The 23,635-nt window shown below is 39.9% G+C and overlaps 1 protein-coding gene across 1 annotated transcript; it reads left to right on the plus strand.

Moving 5' to 3' along the window:
* Positions 1-2,391: 2,391 nt before the first annotated feature.
* LOC134527502 (uncharacterized) lies at positions 2,392-8,415 on the plus strand. The gene is made up of 2 exons (XM_063360225.1): positions 2,392-2,593; positions 2,797-8,415. Exon 2 carries the CDS (start codon positions 5,423-5,425, stop codon positions 7,598-7,600), a length of 2,178 nt encoding a protein of 725 aa, XP_063216295.1. The 5' UTR covers positions 2,392-2,593; positions 2,797-5,422; the 3' UTR covers positions 7,601-8,415.
* The last annotated feature ends 15,220 nt before the right edge of the window (positions 8,416-23,635 follow it).

Consider the following 23,635-nt stretch of genomic DNA (forward strand, 5'->3'; position numbering starts at 1 on the left):
ACCAGGTTATTTATGAGAAAACGATCGCTGCATGATTTTTTTTACTTAATGAGTCAAGCAATTTTATTTTGAGTTACATTTAAAATGTGAATTTCAGCTACCAAATTATCAATAAAAAAAATAGGTGGAATTCAAACAAGCAACATCCATTACTCAATCAAATAACATGCCTTGAGACAGCTGAGAAGCATTAATGTGCAAGACGAAATTCCTTCTCCTTGATGTCTAGTGAATCCTTCCTTCTTTTGCGATCGTTAGTGAGCATCCCACATCCCACATAAAAAAAAAATCATTTTTACCTCAACACAATATGAGGTGACATCTGTTTTGACAAGAATCGGGACTACTTAGAACATGTTCTTTTGCATGAGATAAATTAACTCTCGCAGCTGTATGGAGTCAAAGATAGTTTGTCGTATGCTGGTCGACTAGTCCCTGAAGTTGCATCGGTATTGTGGCTACTCAGGGGTTCGGTAGAGGGGGGTTCGGGCTGCGTGGCCGAGGGATCTAGTCTCCAGAATTAATAAAACCAAATAAAGTTCCCAGGTCCTTTATGCACATTAAGGCAGGCACTCTACATGGGGCTGCCGTGGTTCCGCCCATGACAATCCCAATAAGGCGTAGCCCGGTTCCGCGCACTTTTGCTATCTTGAAATACGGGATGTCCCGCCCGTGCCAATACAGATCCTTTCTTACTATAGTGGCGTTAAAGCACAGCTGACTAAGTCTGGTGGAAAAAGATGAGGTGACGTCACAAGATCCGATTGTCCCGAATTCGGCAAATCCTCCTCTGACCTTGTCTCTATAAAATCAAGCAGCAGTGACTTAAATGCACAATGACTCGCCTTAACACGATAACTGTCCAACTGCACAACACATTGACTGGGGAGACACGTAAGAATGGTATGCTTGCTACGACGAACGTCCAGTTTACAAAGAAAATACACGACTCGCAAAACTAGTGTTGAAACACGCGTGAGTAATGTCTATGTCTAAGACGATACTGGAAAACTATGCGACCGAAAAACTGTGGTTAGCTCCCGCACTGCACAGCTCAAGGCTACTGAAGACACCGCGCCCGGTCGTGTCCTCTCTTACCATACCGGAGCGACATCTCTCGCACGTCTGTTGCCTCTGCCGCCGGGATGACGACTCCCAGGGCCGCAACTAGAGTCTCTCGCACACGGGGCATGAATGGATTCATGCGCCACCCCCCCCCTCTTTTTTTTGCACATACCACACCAATAAAGCGGGGCGTCCAGGGGCCCTCCCCTCGCAAAAATTGTGCTATTTAAGCATTTTCCATACCTACATGTAACAGTTTCTGTGCTACTGTAACTTCCATGCATGAACCCACTATGTCCATAAAATAGTCCGTATAATCACTAGACTTGTTCATTAAATTGTCGTCATAAATGTTTTTTAAAGATTCAAATTCAATTTTCGAGACCTTTTTGCAGCAAAGATTTTGATGATATCATCATAGCAAATATATGATGCTCTTCCTCACTGCCAGTGGTACCACCCTCTCTGACAACATTGTACTGTATTCGTATAGAGAACGCATTAAAACTTTCTAACTTCTCCCTTTACAATTTTTTTATGTTAATGATGAACTCAACATTTTTCTCAAAGTATTTTAAAATAAATATGTTGAGACGTTATATTGTAAATCTGATTAGACATTACTGGCATGCAAGTTAAAAAACTTTCTACCAGTTATCAGTTGTAGTAGGAATTACAATGCAAGCGATTTCGGCGCCCCCACAGCTTTGCGCCCGGGGCGTATGCCCCGCTTGCTCCCCCCTAGTTGCGGCCCTGACGACTCCTCTCCCACTCCACCTGGCACGCCCGAGTGCCCGCGTATCTCCCCTCTCCCACGAGCCTGCGGAACACGCGGATTGGCCTCAGGCGGAAACCACGGCCTTGGTGCCCGGTGAACAAATACAACTCAGAAAATACATAAAACTTTAAAAATGAACAATTATTTACAATTAATTTGAAAGAAAATATTTACAATAAATTTAAAAACAAAATATATATATACAAAAAATAAATGTCAAATCCTTGAAAGAAAATTGCACATAGCACAGCACCACACTTGAATAGCTTTTTGTTAATAGGGCGGAAGTCACATTATTTTCGAAAATAAGATTATTGTTTGACAACATTATTTGACGAAAGACCCATCGGTTTATGTAAACAAGACAGTTGTAACACCTACAATAATGGTCGGAAATTGCCTTTTAATTTTATGATTTACGTTAAAAGGGCTGAAGTCCTGGACTTATGCCCTTTTAACAAAAAATAAATTTATTGCGTTGTTTTTGAAGTTGACAACCCTGCATGATATTAGCATTTAAACAGTTGGCTGTTCTGTTAAAACAAAATACAGGCTGAGACTTATGTTTAACCATCGTTGGCACTCTTTGTTTGGTATTTGTAAAATGTGTGATAATTCAGATGATATTCCTGAACAACATAAAGGAAAGCGGTGAGCAAATCCAGCCAATTATAAGCGGGTGATGGGACGAGAATATGAGAACCATGCTGGATGTAAAATTCCTTCTAAATCCATTGGCATTGATTGTCGGTAAGTACAATACTAATCAATGTTAATTCTAATTCAATGTATTGTTGCTATTAAATGGTAGAAAATATTTATTATACAATGATGAAATTAATGCTCTAGAATAAAAAATATGTGGTGTAAATAACATAAACTCAATTTTCTGCCATCTATAACAAAGTTTCAAAGTTTTTAACCTGCATAGTTCTTCCTTCGATGTGTTTTAGGTGCAAAAAGAAATGTTTGAATGGTATGATATCTGCAGAGAATCAGCTGTCAGTCTTTAGCCATTTCTATAATGAATATTCTTCAAAGGATGAACAAGATATTTATTTACAAGGCCTGATGGACGTTGTAGATGTGAAGAGGAGACGACCGCGAAATGATTCAGGGAAAGAAGGTAGACAACATTCATTTGTTTACCATGTAATGGTGGGCTCGGAGAGAAAAGAGGTATGTGCAGCTGCATTTCGTTCTGTTTTTGCTGTAAGTGAGAAGCGTGTCAGACGTTTACGGGCTTTAAAAGTTGAAGGTAAAAGTCCAGTTGATAAACAGGGCAAACATACTAGTTTCACTTTGCATCCTGATACCTGATACCAAAATAAAGGTGCAGGAACATATCGAGTCATTTCCCGTTAACGAGAGCCATTAACAGGAAAGCCAGTTCAATATCTTAGTGCTGATTTGAATGTTAAGATCATCTACAAGTTGCTTAAAGCCAAGTATCCAAGCACTAAAATCAGCTATAGTTTCTATTTTAAGTATTTTAAAGACAACTTCAACTTGAGGTTTGGCCAGCCACAAGTTGACTGCTGCTGTGTCTGTGAGGAGCTTAAAGTGAAGTTGAAGTCCCCGTTTTTGAACGATGCTGCAAAACGTGTTGCGGCTGCTGAGCTAGCTATTCATGCTCGACGAAGCAGAAAATTTTACAATGCCCTGAAGAAAGAAAAAGAGGATGAAAAAATGGTCACAACAAGAATGATCTCTCTGTTGCTTGTGATTATATGCAGAACATAGCCATGCCAAAACTTCCTGTACAGGAACTTTTTTATTTACGGCAGCTTTCTGTAAACGTCTTTTGTATCCACAACATAAAAACAAACAAGGCAGTAATTTTTCTGTACCACGAGGGCCAGGCAAGAAAAGGGCCTGATGAAGTATGCTCTTTTATCCTTCATTACTTGAGTAGCATCCCAGACCAGTACGATGAAATTCACTTGTACTCAGACAATTGTTCGGGCCAGAATAAAAATCATGCTGTACTGCAACATGTTTGTTTTGACAGTTTAATTATTTATTATTATTTACGATTTATTTTATTTTTGTTTGCTCTATGTATAATATCATTTATTTTCAGAAACTGCAATATTTGGTTATGTATGTCTATGAAAAAGTGATTCTTTGGATTTTTACCGGACTATTTGAACGAGGTATTGTTGATACCCCTCTAAGGACTAATGGACTTGAAGACTGTAAACGGTAAAATTAACGCCGTAATTTTATTATGTAAATTATAATTTTTAATATTTATGTATTTAAATTTTAAGTGAAATTTTGTTATCCGCGCAATTGTTGCGTTCGGAGTTTACGTTTTCGGCAAGAAATTAAGTGACTGAAACGGTCCTTTTGGCCAATCACGGGCCACCATTTAAAAGGGAGTCTTACTGGTTATTTTGAGGAAACTAGTAAGAAAGAGAGTTCTACAATGGCCAGCTGAATGAGCGGCAACTTCGTGACGTCGGCGATTTTAAATCCTGAAAATTAGCTATCTAGCATCAGGCATCCCGGATAGTGGATGATAATTATGAACCATTAGGGAGTTCAGAATACTTAAACAGGATTTATCTAAAAAGATAAATATTATAGGAGTGATTAACGTGAGTAACAAAAGTGCCTAGATTTTTTGTGCCCTAATCTTATGCACGAATCACGAAATTCCCGTTTTTACGTCACATCGTCGCCGAAACTTATTATAAACATTGATTTCATGAATTAAATTGACTTTATAGCTGATCTAAATAATACTTGGACATAAATTTTACGAATTTACACATTTAATTAACAGACTCAGTGGTCCTATAGATGAGAGGCTCTGAGCTCTGCCGATGAACTATTTGAACCTATCTAGCCGAGGTAAATTGATTTAAGTTCCCTAAAAACATTAATTAAAAACTGTGTAGTGTCAACGAACCCGAATTAAGACTTTTGAAAATATTTAAATGTGCGCAACATAACTCCTGGTAATTGAACTTTTATTGAATTACTATGATGTCACCGTTAAGTTAGGTTGTTGTTTTGGATATGAATAATAATTAAATATATTAATAAGATTGAAATTTCGAAATAGTTTTACATTGGTAATAAAATAATTCTATATTTAATATTCAAAGTGTTGTGTTGTGTTATTTGTAATTTCACCTACTCCAGTGTATATCTATGTATGTTCCAAATCAATCAAGTAACACCTAACTGTGATTTACCTTATATCCACATTGCCAGTGAAGAGTCACACAATTAAGAAATCTAATTTATTACACAGTTTTATTCAGCCCAACGTTTTAGTGTGTGTGTGGGGCCTATACATATATCAACATAGCAATTGTGTGCGTGAGGGAAGAAGGGCTCGCACATATTTATTTGGCTACCCTAGTGGGGCCTATTTATTACAAAAAATAAAGCTTCAAAAAGTTCCCCCACATACTAATTTGGAGCCCATACGGTGGGGCTCGATTTTGAGGTTAAGGGACACCTCAACAATTTTTTTTGTGTAAATTCTGTACCAGCCAAGTACTGAGTGCAAGTGCACTATTTGTGTAAAATATTATCTGGTCAATTGTTTCATTGCACACCATTATGGCAGACGAGCAAAACAAATACTTTCTTAGAGAAAGATCACGGAGTGTAGGGGAAGAGTATGCTGCTGCACAGACTTCAAGCAGTGAGTCGCATCATACATCATCTGCAGGGAATTCACCTGTAGTCACCTGTGAGGAAAGGTTAGGGCGGCCCACATCTCCCCTAATCATAGAGCAGGAAAACATAAATGACACTGTCCTACACACAATTGCACCCCAGGATAGCACTCCTACTCCACCACCAGTGACACTAGAGTCACTGATGCAGATCTTGCTGCAGACTAATGCTCAAATGAAGCAGACTGATTCGAAATTAGAGCAAAACAACACTGCTCTCACTGAAAAATTAGAGCAAAATAACACCAATCTCACGGCTGAGTTGAGGGCTGGATTGGAACAGACCAATGCTGCCATGGAACAGAACAATGCCAGCCTAAGGAATCTCGAGCACAGCATCGAGGTTAGACTCTTACAACAACACGAGGAGATTCAGCAGATAGCCGAACAGGTCTCCCAGTACAACAGCAGGGTAGATGGGTTGGAATCCCACGTCACGTCCCTAAGGAACATGATGGCTAACGAGCACCGAGGGCAGGCCAATGCCAGGGAAGAGGTGCGTGAGCACATCCAACACCTAGAGAGCAGGCTCAGCGATATTGAGGTGGCCACAGCTACACTGAGGGACAGGTTTGAAAATCTGTCTGTTCAACCAAGTCCTACAGCTGCATCAGCTGTTAGTATAGGCCAGGCCCAGGCAAGCGAGTGCCATGGACCTACTGTTCCAACACTGCCCACCGCAAGCAAGCAACAGGGCGGCACCGAGTGCTACACTGAGCACCTGCCCCAGGAACCGTCGCGTGTCACCCCCATCACTCATCGGCCAAGTAGCAGGACGTTTGTAAACACGTCGAGTATGGACCCTGCTACTCTGATCCACCACCCGGCTAAGCATTGGGCAGAGGCCATGCCCACGTTTTCAGGAAGGGTTACCGAGAACCCTATACGGTTCCTGAAACGTTTTGAGGAATATGCGGCCACGTTCAATCTCAGCGAGACTGAGGTACTAAAGTGCCTCAACAGTGCGTTGAAAGGGCAGGCTTTCTACTGGTGGGAAATGCTGAGTGCAACCACCAGTAGCTACAACCACTTCCAAGCCATCTTCCGCCAGCAGTATTGGAGTCTGCGGATTCAGAGCAATCTGCGTGCCCAGCTCCATACTGAGAGGTATGACCCCAGGAAGGGCACAACGCTGGAAGCCCACCTCTCAACAATGTTTGAGAAAACTAGATACCTCGACTTGCCCATGACGGACGAGGAGTTCGTAGCGGCAATACTCACTCAGTTGCCGCTGCGTTACCAAAAGCAGTTGTCCGGCCTGACGTACCGAGACGTCACAGAGTTCAGAGAGAGGCTCCTGAACTACGACAAGCTGGAGAAAATGGACAGGACGCCAGCACCTAAGGAGGACCACGAGAGGGTGCCTCAGCAGAACCGCCAGCCACCCCTGAATAACTACTGGCAAAACAGGGACAACAAGCCAAGGGACAACCGTCAGGCAGCTGTCCACACTATGACGTGGCAACCCAAGGGCAGGGAGCAAAGCTCGTATGGCCGTTACGCTGCGAGCCAACGCAAAGGCCCCTACAACAAGAGGAAGACCTGGTGGTCAAACGCAAGGAGCTACCATAGCGACGAAGAGATGTACCAGCGCAAGAGAAAGGACGACCGCAACGACAACCGCCGCCGTTCCTACTCGCCTGAAGTACGGCCTCCCAGGGAGTTCCGTGACCGACGCCCAAGATCCTCGTCTGAAGACGAGAGAGAGTACGCGAGGAAGTACCGCAAGACGGAGGAACCTCGATACCAGGGCCGGCACGAAGAAACCCAAATGCCACCCCACCATTATTCCCCCCAGACGACAGAGAATCATGGCGGCCAAGCCCATAATAGCCAGTTCTCTGGAAACAAACACTACCAGAACGCAACGTTTCCGCCACCATTCCAGGCGCAGCATCCAGGACATCAGGCTGCATACTACCAGAGAGGGGAAGTGAACCCGGTTGCAGCCGAGTTCAAGGCTGCAGTGTCCAGCGTCGCAGGACCCAGTAATTGGAACCACAACGAACAACAACAACGTGTTCCAGGTGGACGTGCCAACCAGGGCACGTTAAACTAGAACGGGTTTCAGTTGGATCGCCCCGAACAGAAACCCACTATTCAGGCTCAGGGGTACAAAACGACAAATCTCCAATCTACAGCTGCATCAGTTACGATAAATTTATATGCACTGTTATGCTAAGAGAAAGTGAAAGGGACTTTCTCTATAATGAAAATGATGAAAATAGGGTTCATCAAGTTTGTACAGTTTGTCCACATGTGACATTAAAATTTGAAGAATGCAATGTGGATGCATTAATTGACAGTGGCGCTGAAGTCACGTGTATCAGTGAGGAGTTGGTGAACTACCTCGAACACCAAGGCATAATACTACCTAAGATACCAGTACCAGCACTCAAGATAATTGGAGTGACATCAAGGGCAAGCCCTATTGTAAACAGACAGGTACTGATAACAGTACACGGCCTAGGCAGACCAAAAGACATGACTGCACTAGTTGTGAAAGGCCTAGCAAAACCGCTAATAATAGGCACCGACTTTCTATCACAATTTGGTATAGTGATAGATTTCAAACTATGTGAAATTCATTCAAATGACTGTGAGACTCCAGTCACACTCACAGGCAAGTGGCATGTGAGAGAAAGTTTTGTGGGAATATTGTACAGTGAACCTATGCACAGGCACATATACAATGCACAAGCAAGTGAGCAACTTCAGGCATCACTTGAAGACATAAGACAGTCACTACAGGAGGTGAAGAGTGTATCACCCAGTCAGCTACAACAACTGTTTGGTGTACTGGCCAACTTTCAGTCAGTATTCTCTGACAAGCCAGGCAGAAACAGATTCTACCAAGCAAAAATTAAAATAAAATTACAGTCAAGGACAGGGAAAGTCCTATACAAACGGCAGAAATTTTAAGATTGTATCAAGGTGTGAAGTATCTCACAACCATGGATCTGTCGTCAGGCTATTGGCAGATACCATTAGAACCTAACTCCTGCCAATATACATCATTTCTGTTCAGGAATCAACAGTATGTATTTACAGTTATGCCATTTGGACTGTGTAACGCAGTGGCTGACTTTACGAGATGTCTAGACGCAACCTTAGGACCCGAGTGTCAGGGATTTGCAAGGGCGTATGTCGATGACATATTAATAACATCATCAAATTTTGAAGAGCACATGCAGCATGTTGCCACTGTACTGCACAAATTGCAAGAGGCAGGCATGACTGTGAAAATTAGAAAATCGGTTTTCTGCAGAGAGGAATTACCCTTTCTAGGACACATCCTCACACCTGAAGGCATCAAGACAGCCCCAGACAAGCTGCAGAACATTCAGGAGTTTCCTACACCGAGGAACGTGAAACAGCTGAGAGCGTTTCTTGGAATAATTGGTTTTTACAGGATATACTCCAACCAAGTTGCACAGTGTACAGTTCCACTGTTCAGCCTATTGAAGAAAGGTCAAGCATGGATGTGGAGTGAAGAGCACGAGCAAGCCTTCATCAGCTTGAAAAACTTGTTCCTGACTGAACACGTCATCTACCATCCAACCCAAGGGAAGGAATTTCTGTTATACACAGATGCCTCTGACACAGCCCTAGGATGTAAGCTTGCACAGGAGGAAAATGGAGTTGAAAAGACTGTAGCAATGGCTAGTCGTACTCTCAACCAGGCAGAGAGGAACTACACTGTTACAGAGCGAGAGGCTCTGGCCATTATATGGGCACTCCAGAAGTACAGGGATCTGCTACTTGGAGAAACAGTGAAATTGTTAACAGATCACCAGGCGTTAACATGCCTTAAGGCAGGCAAGTTATTTGGTAGCCGCCTTACGAGATGGTTTTTGCTGCTGCAGGAATATGATATTCATATACATCATATCAAGGGATCTGCCAACACCACTGCGGATTACCTAAGTCGCCTGCATGAACTACAAGAAAGTTCACCATCTTCATCAAAACGACAGAAGGAATTTTTAGTGGCACCAGTATCCACAGAAATATTTAAAACCAATCCTAAACTCCGAGATATCCTGAAGGATATAAAATGTAAACAACAAGCAGATGAGTATTGCAAGAACACCATCAACCAGCTGCAGAAGCAGTCAGCTGATAACAAAATTCACCAGCATTTCTGTTTATCAGCAGAAAATGTTTTGTTTGCCCAGTCGAGGAAGAGAGGCATTTTCGAAGATCACTGGAAACCAGTGATACCAGCTGATTTGAGGCAACCAATCACCTGGGAACTACATGTAGCCTTGGGACATGTAGGGAGCAAGAAGCTCATTGAAGCATTAAAGAGGCAAGTGTATTGGCCTAACATGTCACGCTATGTAAGTAAGGTCACAAGTGCCTGTGACCTATGTCAGAAGGTGAAACCACCTGGACAACACCTGCATGGGGAATTGCAGCCCATCATTCCAACAGCACCATTGGAATTATTATCAGTTGATTTATTTGGCCCCCTACCACAGTCAAAGGGAGGTGTTAAGTATGTTTTTGTGATGCAAGATGTTTTCACAAAATTCACAAAATTATATGCAATTGTGAACCCAACTGCAAAAACAGTTATGCAGAAATTAAAAACTTTCGTTGAAGAAATTGGTTTACCTAAAGTGATATTGTCAGACAGAGGTACCCAGTTTACCAGTGATTTGTGGCAAACAGGAGTCAGGAAATTAGGTGCAATACCTACAACTATCAGTGTGCGACATCCACAAAGTAACCCTGTGGAAAGACTCATGAGGTCAATAGGGAGTCTTTTACGTACGCTATGCCATAACTCGCAGCAATCATGGCGAGATAAGTTGCCATATGTAGAGTGCGTTATTAACCATACTGTACATGGTTCTATTGGAGTTACCCCTGGAGAAGCCATGAGCCTGAATAGATCGGTGGCGATCAACCCGAAATATTTACCCCGATGTGAACACACCCCTAATGAAGAGGAAAAACTACCTACAGGAGAAGAGGTAGAAGCTCTAGTGAAGAGGAAGTTGACAGCAGAAGCTGACATCAGACGCAAGAGGAAACCAGCATCAAAATTAGCAAAATTTAAAATTGGAGACCAGGTACATACTGAAGAAAACAACTCCAGTAAGCAAGGCCTGGGAACATGTAACCAAGAAATTGTTTTTGTTATTTGAAGGTCCTTATGTCATCACAGACATAGTACAAGAGAATTGCTATGCACTAGCAGAGCCAGCAACAGGCCGACCAGTAGGCCGTTATAATATAACGCAGTTAAGGGAATACAAGAGCCCTACTACTATGTAAGCAGTACCGACCTAAGCTGTGAATGCCTCGTGATGGTACAAGGTGTAGTACCATAAACAGCTGAGAGCAGTCTAAGTGTAAGTTTCAGACCAAGGATCTGAACTGTACAGAGGAGTAAGTGTATGTCACTGTGATTATGTGATCTAGTACGCCATGTGAGGCGTAGTGCAGCCACTGTAATTTGTAATGTTAAGCGGAGGTGTAATTCCCGCTTGTTTCTGCGTAAAGGTGAAGTAAAATGCCACCTATGCAGATATTTACCCTGTGGTTATGCGGAAGTGTAATTCCCGCTATATTGCTGTATTTGAGGTGAAGTGAAATGCCACCCATACAGATGTTATTGTAGCCTGTGAAGCTACCAGTGTACAATGTGTATTGTATTTATGTATCAGTTGGCTTGCACAATTCCTCGTATGAGTATGAACTCAAATGTCACTAAGACATATATTACAACATTAGACTAGCCTATACCTATGTGAAGCTGTATGTACTGTGTACTAACAAACGAGAAGAAATTAAGCTTATTTAGTGTCGATGTAACTATGTGGTATGATACCCCATCCTGCTGTGTAGACATATATAAACACTGGCATGCAAAGCATCTCTAAGGGCCGATATTATGACCTCCGGCTAAATCCTCATGTTAGCTAGCCTCCAGGTAAGGCTAGCCTCCGGTTAACGAACGAGGGGTGTATTATGACCCATACTTAGCCTGCGGTTGGCTAACCGGAACCTGACGAAGCGTGTGGTGTAATAATGGGTGTGTTGGTAATGAAATAAAACAGAATTTGGTAACTTTTGTTGCAAGACAGTTATTTTTTCTGGTAGAATGTTAGTCAGCTGTTTGTTTGTATTGTGATTCGGAATGTTTACAGCTGCAGTAAAGAAATATGCCGCGAACTTTATCTTGCAACAGATATAATTAAATTAACCAAAAACTACTTTGACGTCAAACCTGCTTTGTATTAAACCATAAAATTACAATTTACGATTCAAAACCGTGTGTTTTCAACTTTACTCTTGTATTGAAACTCATGATTTTGTTAGGTTATATATTAAGCCAAAACTAACGAAGTAATTCTATACCAACAAATAAATAGGGGATGACATTTTTGCTAGAGAACACTTATTTCTTTCATAAATTTATTTCATAATCAAATAATATAGACCCCGTTTCGGGAAAATACTTGTGGATTTTCATTTCACTGGTGTAGGTTTCATTTTTGTACTAATAGTTTCGTATCACGTATCCAAATTAATCCGATCCTGATGGAATTAGTTTGTGGTATAGGATGCTTGCTGTTTTAATTTAGTAGGTCGAGAGATCCTAGATATATTCACTGGGAAAATAATTATGATTGTAAAATGTATACAAAAGAAATATATTTTTACAAGACCTGACATAATTTGTTTGCATCGTGATATGTTAGGTATTTTGTGTTGTGTACAGAATTTTTCAACATTCTAAATTAAAACAGCAAGTATAATGTAAAACAAGACCAACATATAAAGGGTCATGCCGATAGGATCAAGGGATAAACTTGGATACGGAAAACAGAATAATTCCAGTGCTGTTTTCGTTTTGCACTTGCGTGGCAGGTAGATAATAAGTACCTAATGGTTTGTAAGATAGGGAAGGGATAATTGGGTAACATTTATTTTCACATTCAATTGTATTCATTGAATTATAACCACGTCTGAAGTCGTATGAAATGCATTTCATTCCCGGCATATGTCCACTGTATTACGAATAAAAATTCACAGATACAACTTCCACGAAAACACGCATTTTATAGGTACCTACCAGTAATAATAACCCTCGTTTTGCAATTTTAAAATTCACTTATTTACACATATTCTTAAGTTTATATACATAGCATACGTTTATGTACTTCGTGATCAATTAAAGTCAAATAATAATACACGACTCGACGAGAATAGAAAAGCGTGACTACACTTTCATGCCATGTAATTTTTAATAAAACTTTGACGAATGCGAAGCATTTTACATTTAGTAATAAATTATTCCATGGCATCCTGCAAATATTCAATAGAATTCCTCAAATAGTCATCATCACTAACAACAACTAACCTCGCCTGATACATCGCCATTTTATTTTCTGTTGCTTAGCCTCCGGTTAAGCAGCTAGCGGCCGGTTCATCCACCCGCTAGATTAGCCGGGACTTTAACTGGAAGGTAGACGTTAACAGGGAGTCATAAAACCGAAATAAGAGCTAGCCTGCGGTTAAATTTTAGCCGGAACTTTAGCCGGAGGTCATAAAACCGGCCCTAAAAGCACATAACCCTTTGCAACTACAAGCAGAATAATATTATGCAGGTTACCTTGATTTATTGATGATGCTGAGTAATCCAATAGGCGTCGTTATGTTGATGATGAAAAATAGAAAATCACTGAACTTTCTAATATTTATAGAAGAACTCACTAAAATTTTAAAACTTCACTATTTTTTTTTTTACCATTTCTGGGATGAATTTAGGGGAAAGAATGATCTTTAGGATTGCATTCTACCCAGAATGCAGATTAGAAAAGTATGCACTCATTTCGCATACAAATCCAATCATTTTAGTTGAAATATGTAGTTTATTAAACTTTGGATGTCAAGGTATTGACATTTTATGAAATGAAAACACTGAAATTTGAAATCGATGATTTTTGAGGATTTATTGGGAGAAGCCCCTATACAAGAAAATTACGTCGTCTCAACACTATTCACTCGCAGCACTGTCATAGTTGCTTGAGTAGTATTCTTCGAAGGATGTGAAGAATAGCGAAGCATGTCGATCTGAAAAACTCAGGATCTAAGCCCTTTGTCGCGAGAAGTGAAGGTACTCCGGCAAACAAGTGTCCACAAGCAACTTCGCCTAACAGAAGTTTTAAAACATTGAAAAAGCAAGAAAAATTTCCCTAAAAAGAAATGAAATCAGAAAATATTGAACAAGTGATACCATGTGTTGAAAGCTATCCTGAAACAGCATGTTTGTGAAACAGCTGATTGGTAAAAGGGACCTTAGCTACACTGAAGCCAGGAGCCTCAGTAGATTACAAGACTCATGTTACTGATAGTAACCAAGATGAGATGAAATGTCAACACTTATTCAACCCAGCGAGACCGCTACGGGATGAAAACAACAGTAATGAAAGATGAGAAGAGGAAGATAAAGCCTCTACAGCTGTTGAGCTGAGCACAGCAGACTGAAATTGAAAAAGTTACTAAGTTGGTAATTGTGTAAACCAACGATTTCTCTTATGTGAGATGATAATGTAAACAATGAGTAAAGACACTATGAAATTTTGATTGTATAACTTGTAAACATAATGAAATGTTAATGTTATGATATGTAAATGTTATTATATATATAGTTATATGTAAATGTTATGTTTTATGATCAATTGCTAATATGTACTATGTAAACATAACAATGAACTGTTAATTGCTAGTATGTACATGATCTGATATATATCCTTTGATGAAATGTTAATAAATGTGATGAAATGCAAATGTAAATTGCAAGCTAAAGATGCTATAATTAAATGCAAATATTTTTAATAATGGAATGTAAACATGTGAGTTACAAACATTGAGTAATGAATATAAATTATGTTAGCTATCAATAAGTTATTATGAAAAGCAAAACATGTGATGTTTAATATTCAGTAATGATATGCTATAATGAAATGTTTTGGTGAAATGTATGAAATCTCATGAAATGAGAACACAAACAAGCAAATGCACTGTGATGCATATTAATCAAGTACGAACTAACAATGTGATATGTTAGTAGCAAGCAAAGTACTAATATTGAATTTATTGGTTATTGATAACCATGAATTGTTATGCAAAAATTGAGATTTAATAATTAATTGTATTTATTTTTTCTAACAATGATGTTAATAATGTGAATGTTATATGTTAAGCTAGGAATTTTAAGGTTAATTTGAGATATTTTTGTTTTAACGGTGACGTCATAGTGTTCCGCGACAAGTACACAAGTTGTATTGCCTGCAGACACTTGTATTTGCAAGAGTACAAGTACGCACATAGTGATTAAGTTATCGATTAAGACCCGGACACCTATACTTAAGTCAGGTGCGAAGGTTACACCAGAGTGAGCTAGACATAGTGCGGTTCGCAACGATTGTGTACCTAACAGTGATGGGAATAGACGAGTGCTTCCTTGTGGGGAAGTGGTGACCTCGCCCCACGCAATCAGCACCGCAGACGCCACGACGCCGTCTCGCGCGTAGTCGTGAGGCAGGGCGGCTGGACGCCGCCACATCAGCAGTTGATGACGTCAGCTGCAGTGCCAGGTGCCGTGCTGTCTGGTACGGCATCATCGCCCCACGCCAGACCCCGTCGACGCGTGGTGAACCAGGCCAGGTTTGTTGGTCGTTTTGAGGACAGGCGCCGTCTCGACGCCGCTGTCCGCTGCAGGAAGGAGGAGTCGCAGCAAGGATGCAGTCATCACCGCAGGTGGACGTTGACCCACTGCCGTGACGTGACCTGGAGAACGTCCTATTGTTGACTCACGTGTACATTGCACCCCTTCGAATCCCTTTAGTGAATCATACTCACAGTAAGTAAGTCCTCCCGAGTCCTTCTCAACAGGAGCGGCTCAAGGCAGGAGCAATCGGAGAGCAGCAGCAGTCCCAGCCTTCGAAGATTTTGCACTGCAAAATCCGTGAACTTCTTCGCGCAGGTCTGTTAGCAGCGACGACCCGACAAAAAGTGTTTAAAAAGGCGCGATTTTCAGGCGCGCAACGGTAAAAAACGAATCGAGGAGGAGAGGTAGTCTCTCTCAAGTTGTTTTTTTTGTTTGTCGTTTGGTGCGCGCGTTGCTAGGCAACGAAGAGTGTTGTGTATTGTGCGACGGAGAAAGGGAAGTGCCAATCACATTGCACCGTTTTGAACAGGTCAAAGAGCACTGTTCAATGTAATTGACAAGGGCGGCAAAATCTGTACTGCAACATGTTTGTTTTGACAGTTTAATTATTTATTATTATTTACGATTTATTTTATTTTTGTTTGCTCTATGTATAATATCATTTATTTTCAGAAACGGCAATATTTGGTTATGTATGTCTATGAAAAAGTGATTCTTTGGATTTTTACCGGACTATTTGAACGAGGTATTGTTGATACCCCTCTAAGAACTAATGGACTTGAAAACTGTAAACGGTAAAATTAACGCCGTAATTTTATTATGTAAATTATAATTTTTAATATTTATGTATTTAAATTTTAAGTGAAATTTTGTTATCCGCGCAATTGTTGCGTTCGGAGTTTACGTTTTCGGCAAGAAATTAAGTGACTGAAACGGTCCTTTTGGCCAATCACGGGCCACCATTTAAAAGGGAGTCTTACTGGTTATTTTGAGGAAACTAGTAAGAAAGAGAGTTCTACAATGGCCAGCTGAATGAGCGGCAACTTCGTGACGTCGGCGATTTTAAATCCTGAAAATTAGCTATCTAGCATCAGGCATCCCGGATAGTGGATGATAATTATGAACCATTAGGGAGTTCAGAATACTTAAACAGGATTTATCTAAAAAGATAAATATTATAGGAGTGATTAACGTGAGTAACAAAAGTGCCTAGATTTTTTGTGCCCTAATCTTATGCACAAATCACGAAATTCCCGTTTTTACGTCACATCGTCGCCGAAACTTATTATAAACATTGATTTCATGAATTAAATTGACTTTATAGCTGATCTAAATAATACTTGGACATAAATTTTACGAATTTACACATTTAATTAACAGACTCAGTGGTCCTATAGATGAGAGGCTCTGAGCTCTGCCGATGAACTATTTGAACCTATCTAGCCGAGGTAAATTGATTTAAGTTCCCTAAAAACATTAATTAAAAACTGTGTAGTGTCAACGAACCCGAATTAAGACTTTTGAAAATATTTAAATGTGCGCAACATAACTCCTGGTAATTGAACTTTTATTGAATTACTATGATGTCACCGTTAAGTTAGGTTGTTGTTTTGGATATGAATAATAATTAAATATATTAATAAGATTGAAATTTCGAAATAGTTTTACATTGGTAATAAAATAATTCTATATTTAATATTCAAAGTGTTGTGTTGTGTTATTTGTAATTTCACCTACTCCAGTGTATATCTATGTATGTTCCAAATCAATCAAGTAACACCTAACTGTGATTTACCTTATATCCACATTGCCAGTGAAGAGTCACACAATTAAGAAATCTAATTTATTACACAGTTTTATTCAGCCCAACGTTTTAGTGTGTGTGTGGGGCCTATACATATATCAACATAGCAATTGTGTGCGTGAGGGAAGAAGGGCTCGCACATATTTATTTGGCTACCCTAGTGGGGCCTATTTATTACAAAAAATAAAGCTTCAAAAAGTTCCCCCACAATGCATTTTCCAAATTTCTTTTGAGTTTAACAGACTCTAAGAAATTCAAGAAAATAGAGCATTTCTTCCCAGTCAGAGGTCATAGCTTCCTAGATTGTGATAGGAACTTTGCTACTATCAAAAGGTGTCTTCGCAAGCATGATCAAATCTACACAATTCATCAACTCACTGAGTTTATAATAAGTAGCAGTAACACACTTAAATTTACAGTCATAGATATTTCCACTGATCTGGCGACACTGCACTAACATCGGTCTGTAACGCGTACGTTCACACCCCCTCCACTTTTAAATATTGTAAAAGGGAAGGGAAGGCTAATTATCAGCCGCTGACTAAAGTCACGTAAATTTAGAAGGTTGAGAGGAAGTTTAGGGTTTACATAGCGACCTATACTTTCAATTCCTTTGATAACTGGCAGAAGTAATATAAACATAAAACAAAAAAACACAACTGTATGCACTTTTCACCGCCCTTCCCCAGAGATATATCAGAGGAAAACGATACTCAGAGCAAAGACTTGTTGTCGCCGTATCTGTGATAACTCTAACCTGAAGCAAACACTAATCAGCATCGCCGGCTGGCAAGTGTCAGGGGTAATGTGATCCGCATATTGCCAACACGTCCCCTGCATGTTGCGGGTAATACATGTAAAAGAGGTTCTAATAGACATTAGGGGTGTACAACTTAATTTCGAACACCTTACATGACAGGTGCTAGGGTGAGGGCAGACGCGGGGCCCCACTAGGCGCGGGGCCCTGGGCGATTGCCCGGGTCGCCCGGCCCTGGATCCGCCCCTGACAACAGGTGTGCCAGACCATGATTGCAGAAACTGTTGAGCTCCAGACTACGGATATGGCGCGGCGCCTGGAAGAGCAGATCGACCACATCATTCACATGCAAAACGACTTAAGTAACAAGGTGGAACTGAGAGTAGGTCAGCTAGAGGAGAAAATGCTGACACTGTGGCTGCAGAACCTGACAGCTCTGGCAGATGTGTCACCCTTTTGTAATCAAACACAGCTGGCAGCCATGATGTCATCATCTGCGGCAGACGTAAACACGCCTCCATCTACATCGCGACAAGAGATTGCGCCAGTGCTGGACCTGGTCACAGTCATGCATCATCCAGCTCGACATTGGTCTGAGGCCATACCTCGCTATTCAGGTGGCGAGCATGAAAATCCAATGCGATTTTTGCGAAAATTTGAGGAGTACGCCATTATGTTCCACCTGACAAATGACGAGAGACTGAAATGCATAGGTACCACCCTTCGTGACCACGCTTAGTACTGGTGGGAGGTACGTCAGTCCACGACCACGACTTATGAAAGCTTCCAGCAACAATTCAAGCAGCACTTCTGGAGCGTGCGGATTCAGGGAAACCTGCGGGCGAGACTGCACGGCGAAAAGTATGACGCCAAGAAAACTAGTTTGCTAGAGGCACACTTGTCTAGCATGTTTGATACTTGGACCTCGAGAAGAGTGACGAAGAGTTCGTGGCCATGGTCATCGCCCAGTTACGGCACAAATACCAGGTGCATCTGACCGGCCTTCACTTCGCTGACATAACTGAGTTCAGGGAGCAAGTGCTTGCGTTGGACCGACTAGAGCGGCAGGTGAGGAGCGGCACAGAGCAGCAGGAAAAGCTGCCCGCGCAGAAAACTCCACCCCTCTACCACCATTGGCAACGCGGTGGCGACAACAGCCAGAGACATGTCACCACCGCAAGCTGGAAATTTTCAGACAAGAAACAGCGCTGGCAACCCAATAACCAAGACAGCTGGTGGGGCAAGCGGCACCATGCTGACAGCGATGGCGAAGGTCACCAGCTGAAACAGGGCAGAGAAGCAAACAGTACCACCAGGGAGAAAACTACGAGCAGCAGCCACCCAGGTCAGAGTACCGCAGCGAGAGGACAGCGGAATCTAGGTACGTCGATCGTCCTAGATCACCTCGTCACGGAACACAAGACCTACTGTCGGAGAAGCGAGAATGCAGACAACAACATGCATTCTCTCCCCGTGCGGAAGACGACATCCGTTATCACGAGACGAGCTTCACCACATATCCCATCCCTCCACCTACGTTGCCATACCAGTTGCAGGGATACTTCGAGAGGCAGGCACCTATACCTCCGCAGTATCAACATCTGCAGCAGGCCACAAAAGCAACAACGAGCGCCGGGTTGGCTAGCACAGCCAATCAGCCGGCGTCAAACTAGAAAGGATTGACGGTGGTATACCCCGACCGGCGATCCACATACCAGACAAGGGGGTAGACGTGTGTGTGCACAAGTACACGAAGCTATACGCCATTGTGAGTTCGACTGCTAAGACGGTGCTACGGAAGTTTAGACAGTTTACTGAAGAAATTGGACCTGTGACCTGCGTAATATCTGATCGTGGTACGCAGTTCGCCAGCGAAATCTGACAAGAAGGCGTACGGAAGCTGGGAACCACGCCCACCACATCGTCAGTTAGGCATCCCGCCAATAACCCAGTGGAGCGCCAGATGCGCACTCTAGGCAACATGTTACGTGCGTATTGTCACGACGCGCAGCAGAGCTGGTGTGCCAAGCGGTCGCTTGTGGAATGCGTAATGAATAACACAGTGCACATGTCAACAGGAGTAACCCCGCACAAAGCGATATGTCTGGTACGGGCGGAGGTAATACCACACCACTACATCCCTACTTGCGACCAGACGGGAGACAACCACACACCAAGCCTCCAGGAAATCGAAGAATTCATCTCGGCGAAGCTCGTCCTGGAAGCGAAGAGAAGAGACAAGTGTAATATATATTGTAGTGGCCATCATGGCCACATGGAGTTGCAGAGGCCATGAGGCAGGAGGAAGAAGGTAGAAAAAAGATGGTGGAGATGCAAGGTCATTAGATACCAGGTCGTCTCAACAGAAGAAAAACGAGTTTGGTCGTTCGGGTGTTTCCGTGATATGACGTATCCGCTAGACCTTCAAAGTAAACAAAACTGTGAAATTGCGTGCTTGTTTTTATTTTGTTTTCGTGCTGTGGTTTAGTAATGTAAAAATGCCTGCTGTTGAGAAGAAATTGGTTGCTTCATTTGTAAGAATAAGGACTTTTTAAAGATTGAATCATCTCAATCGACAGCTAAGTAAAAAACGTGTTGGAAGAAGCAGCAACAAAGTGTGCAAGAAAAGGAAAAAAATTGTAACATAAATAGTAGGCTTATAGATTTTTTGAAGGAAGTGTCATTTAATTTAGATTTAGCAAAAAAAAAATTGTGGGGTGTGTTTGGAGTGATAGTAATCTTTTGTATTTCATATGAAATAATTTACTTGTAAATTGCAGTCATGGATAATTTCAGAATGTGTGTTTGCTACAGAATTGTTTAACAAAAACTTATGACTTCGCAAGATAGAACTTCTAGATCTGTTTGACAGGACTAAATGTTATTGGATGCATTATGTTTGTAGGAAAACAATAAGGCTCCTGATATTGCTCATCGTTCATTGAATAAAAGTATGTTTGATGTGAACCACACTTAATAAACTTCATTTTCTGGTTTAATGAATTTGTCATTGCTTTGTTTATCTTTAAATAGCAAACATTCCATAGCTTGTCAGATCACTCATTCTTTCATTGTATTGTTTTCTTTCTCTGGTTTTTCACTAAATTGAAACTAAATAAATAACTCTGGTCATATTGCAAAGAGTTGTCCCTTGTTACATTCACAAGTAATTGTCTATGTTCTTATTATATTTACATATTTGTGCATTTTATAATTTTTAATATGTTTTGTGGTCATAATTGGGCCACAGTGATTTAATGCAGTTTAACAAAAAAAAAACCTGAACCTAACCACAGTTGTTTTCAACATGAATAGAAAATATGTAGCATATCAAACTAAGTAATTCAGATGCATGGAAAAGTTACAAATGTGTTTGTATACTTATGTAACAAGCAAGTGCACCCATGTGATATTTTGAGGGGGGGGGGGGGGGGGGGGGGAAGTGAGATCTGGAGGTATATGGTGTTTTAAATATTTTGGAAGACAAATGGTGATTTGTAAGTAGGTACATATATTTAAAATCTTCTACGTGAAAATATTTCAGTGTTGGACGACTTATACGTAACTACATTTTTGTCTTTCTCTATCAAGGGGGGGGGGGGGGGGGGGGTGCTTTGCCCCAGGTATGGGTGCCCATGGTAACAAGTAATAATCTAGTGATGTAAAATATGTCTTGTTAGCTCCAAATGAAGTATTTAGGGAGTCATGCTTAGTTTTACCTCAATTTATAACCTGTATTTGTCTACCACACACCAAAATTTATACTAAGCATCATCATCCACTGTTTCCAGCCTGTGGCTGGGTCAGCCAAGTGGGTCTTGTGACTTTGTCCATTTAACAATCACATTAAAGTGTGATGATATTGAAAGCCATGCAGTTTATATTTTATTCGTACAAATATATAGTAATGTATGTGTGTGTGTATGTATATATATACACACACACATACATATGCCATATAAATTTCAGAGATAAAGAAAATATGGTATTAATTTTCATGGCTAGCTGCCACACTAATTCTTTTTATCCAGGATTTTGTGCGAAATGACTTTTATAAAAAAAAACTAATGGCAACAGTATAATAAATAAATTTAACATTTAATAGAGGTGGTATTAACCAACATGTAAATAATGTTATATCATTTACATAAATATCTTGGTAACAAAATTTATTTATGTACATATTTCATTAAGGAGACTTAACGCTAAACCATTTGAAACTTCGCAAATATGTAAAATTACAGAAAAAATATTAAATTACTTTTTATGTAAATTAATGTAATAAATGATCAGCTACAAGTTGGGAAAACAGTTCCTACACATTTGCATTGAAAAAAGCAATTAAAGCAAAATAATAATGAGATAATGCCTGTAGTAAAAAATAAAGTTTTGTGTATTTTTTGTCAGCTTTTTATTTATCTTTCAAATATGTGTTCATTATAAAACATACTTGAAGTGCCTATTTATGTTGATGAAATATTTAGAGAAAAAAATCATGTCAATTGATGTAGTTTGTATGACAGAACATAGTGACTAATTGTATTTGTTTTATAGCTTCTTACTCACCACAATTTATAATAGGCATAAGTAAATGTAGATTATTATGAATTACCTATATATTTTGTTAAATACTGAATTTTGATGTAATGAAATATGTTCTGGGATCAGATTTGGAGTGTTGAAATATTTCTGATGAATTATTTGAGAAATATTACCTTGTTACTGTTTCTAGCAGTAAAGAATTATGATGAGAGTATACAGACTGCATCTAATAAAATGAAAACAATTTAAGATATGGAGAAATGTGTTATGTGCATGAAAAATAATGAAAATCTGTTAAATTAATGGTGACTTCGAAATGCAAATCATCAATATAATCACGAGTACATTTAGTAATAAATTTAATAGTCACAAAAATAAATATTGCAAGTTTTAAAAGATGTTACACTCCTAGGATACAAACACTTACCTACAATGAAATATTTTTCACAGTAAATTATTATGTTTATTTGGCTCAGTGGTTTGTACGTAGTTATGGATTACAAGTTTCCAGGTTTAAATCCTGTCACTTAAGAATTATTTTAAGTAGGTACATAAATTTTTACTACATTTTAACACACTAAAGTTATAGTGGATTATATTATTGATGGTTATTTGTTCACATAATTGTTGTAATTACTATTAGCTTGGTCATTTTTCACTAGGTCGTCTTACAACATTTATATATTTTTTACTTGTAACAAAAAATTAATCTTACAAAAACAATCAAGGAGATTAATTACGAACATGTAAATAAAAATTTATATTGATACAAATTAAGTGTATATGTTTGTTTGCATGCTGTTTTTTTATATACAAATGTACAATTTTATTCTACACAAATAAAGTTTTGCACATTTAACCTTTGAAACTAGAGGAATGTCACTGTCTACACATTTAAAAAACCTGCCTCTTTTTCTACCTCTTACAGCAGAAGTTTGGCATTTTGTGGTGAAATTTTTTGTAACTAACAGTTCAAAATATGATTACTACTGTGAACATCTGATCACAAAATAAAAAAAACTATTCTCATGCTCCATCTTCTACCAGTAGTTTAATTTTCTGACAAATTAAAAAAAATATATTTTTTATTCTAGTTACTCTCGTTCAAAAAAAATTATGTTTGTCTAAACTGCAAATGATGTTTATGTGATACTGTTTCTCATTAACGGCTTAGTACAATTTTACGTTCCAATGTTAAGAGATGAAATAAAATTACCCAGCGATGTATCATGTAATAAAGACTTTGAACAATGGTCTGTGATATTTGTGTTTTAAGCCACATATTTGCGGACCACTTGTT

Source organism: Bacillus rossius, chromosome 1 (genome assembly GCF_032445375.1).
Source record: "Bacillus rossius redtenbacheri isolate Brsri chromosome 1, Brsri_v3, whole genome shotgun sequence".
Lineage (NCBI taxonomy): Eukaryota > Metazoa > Arthropoda > Insecta > Phasmatodea > Bacillidae > Bacillus > Bacillus rossius.

Coding starts and splice junctions, on each gene's coding strand:
- LOC134527502 (XM_063360225.1), top strand. CDS start 5,423: ATGGCAGACGAGCAAAACAAATACTTTCTTAGAGAAAGATCACGGAGT.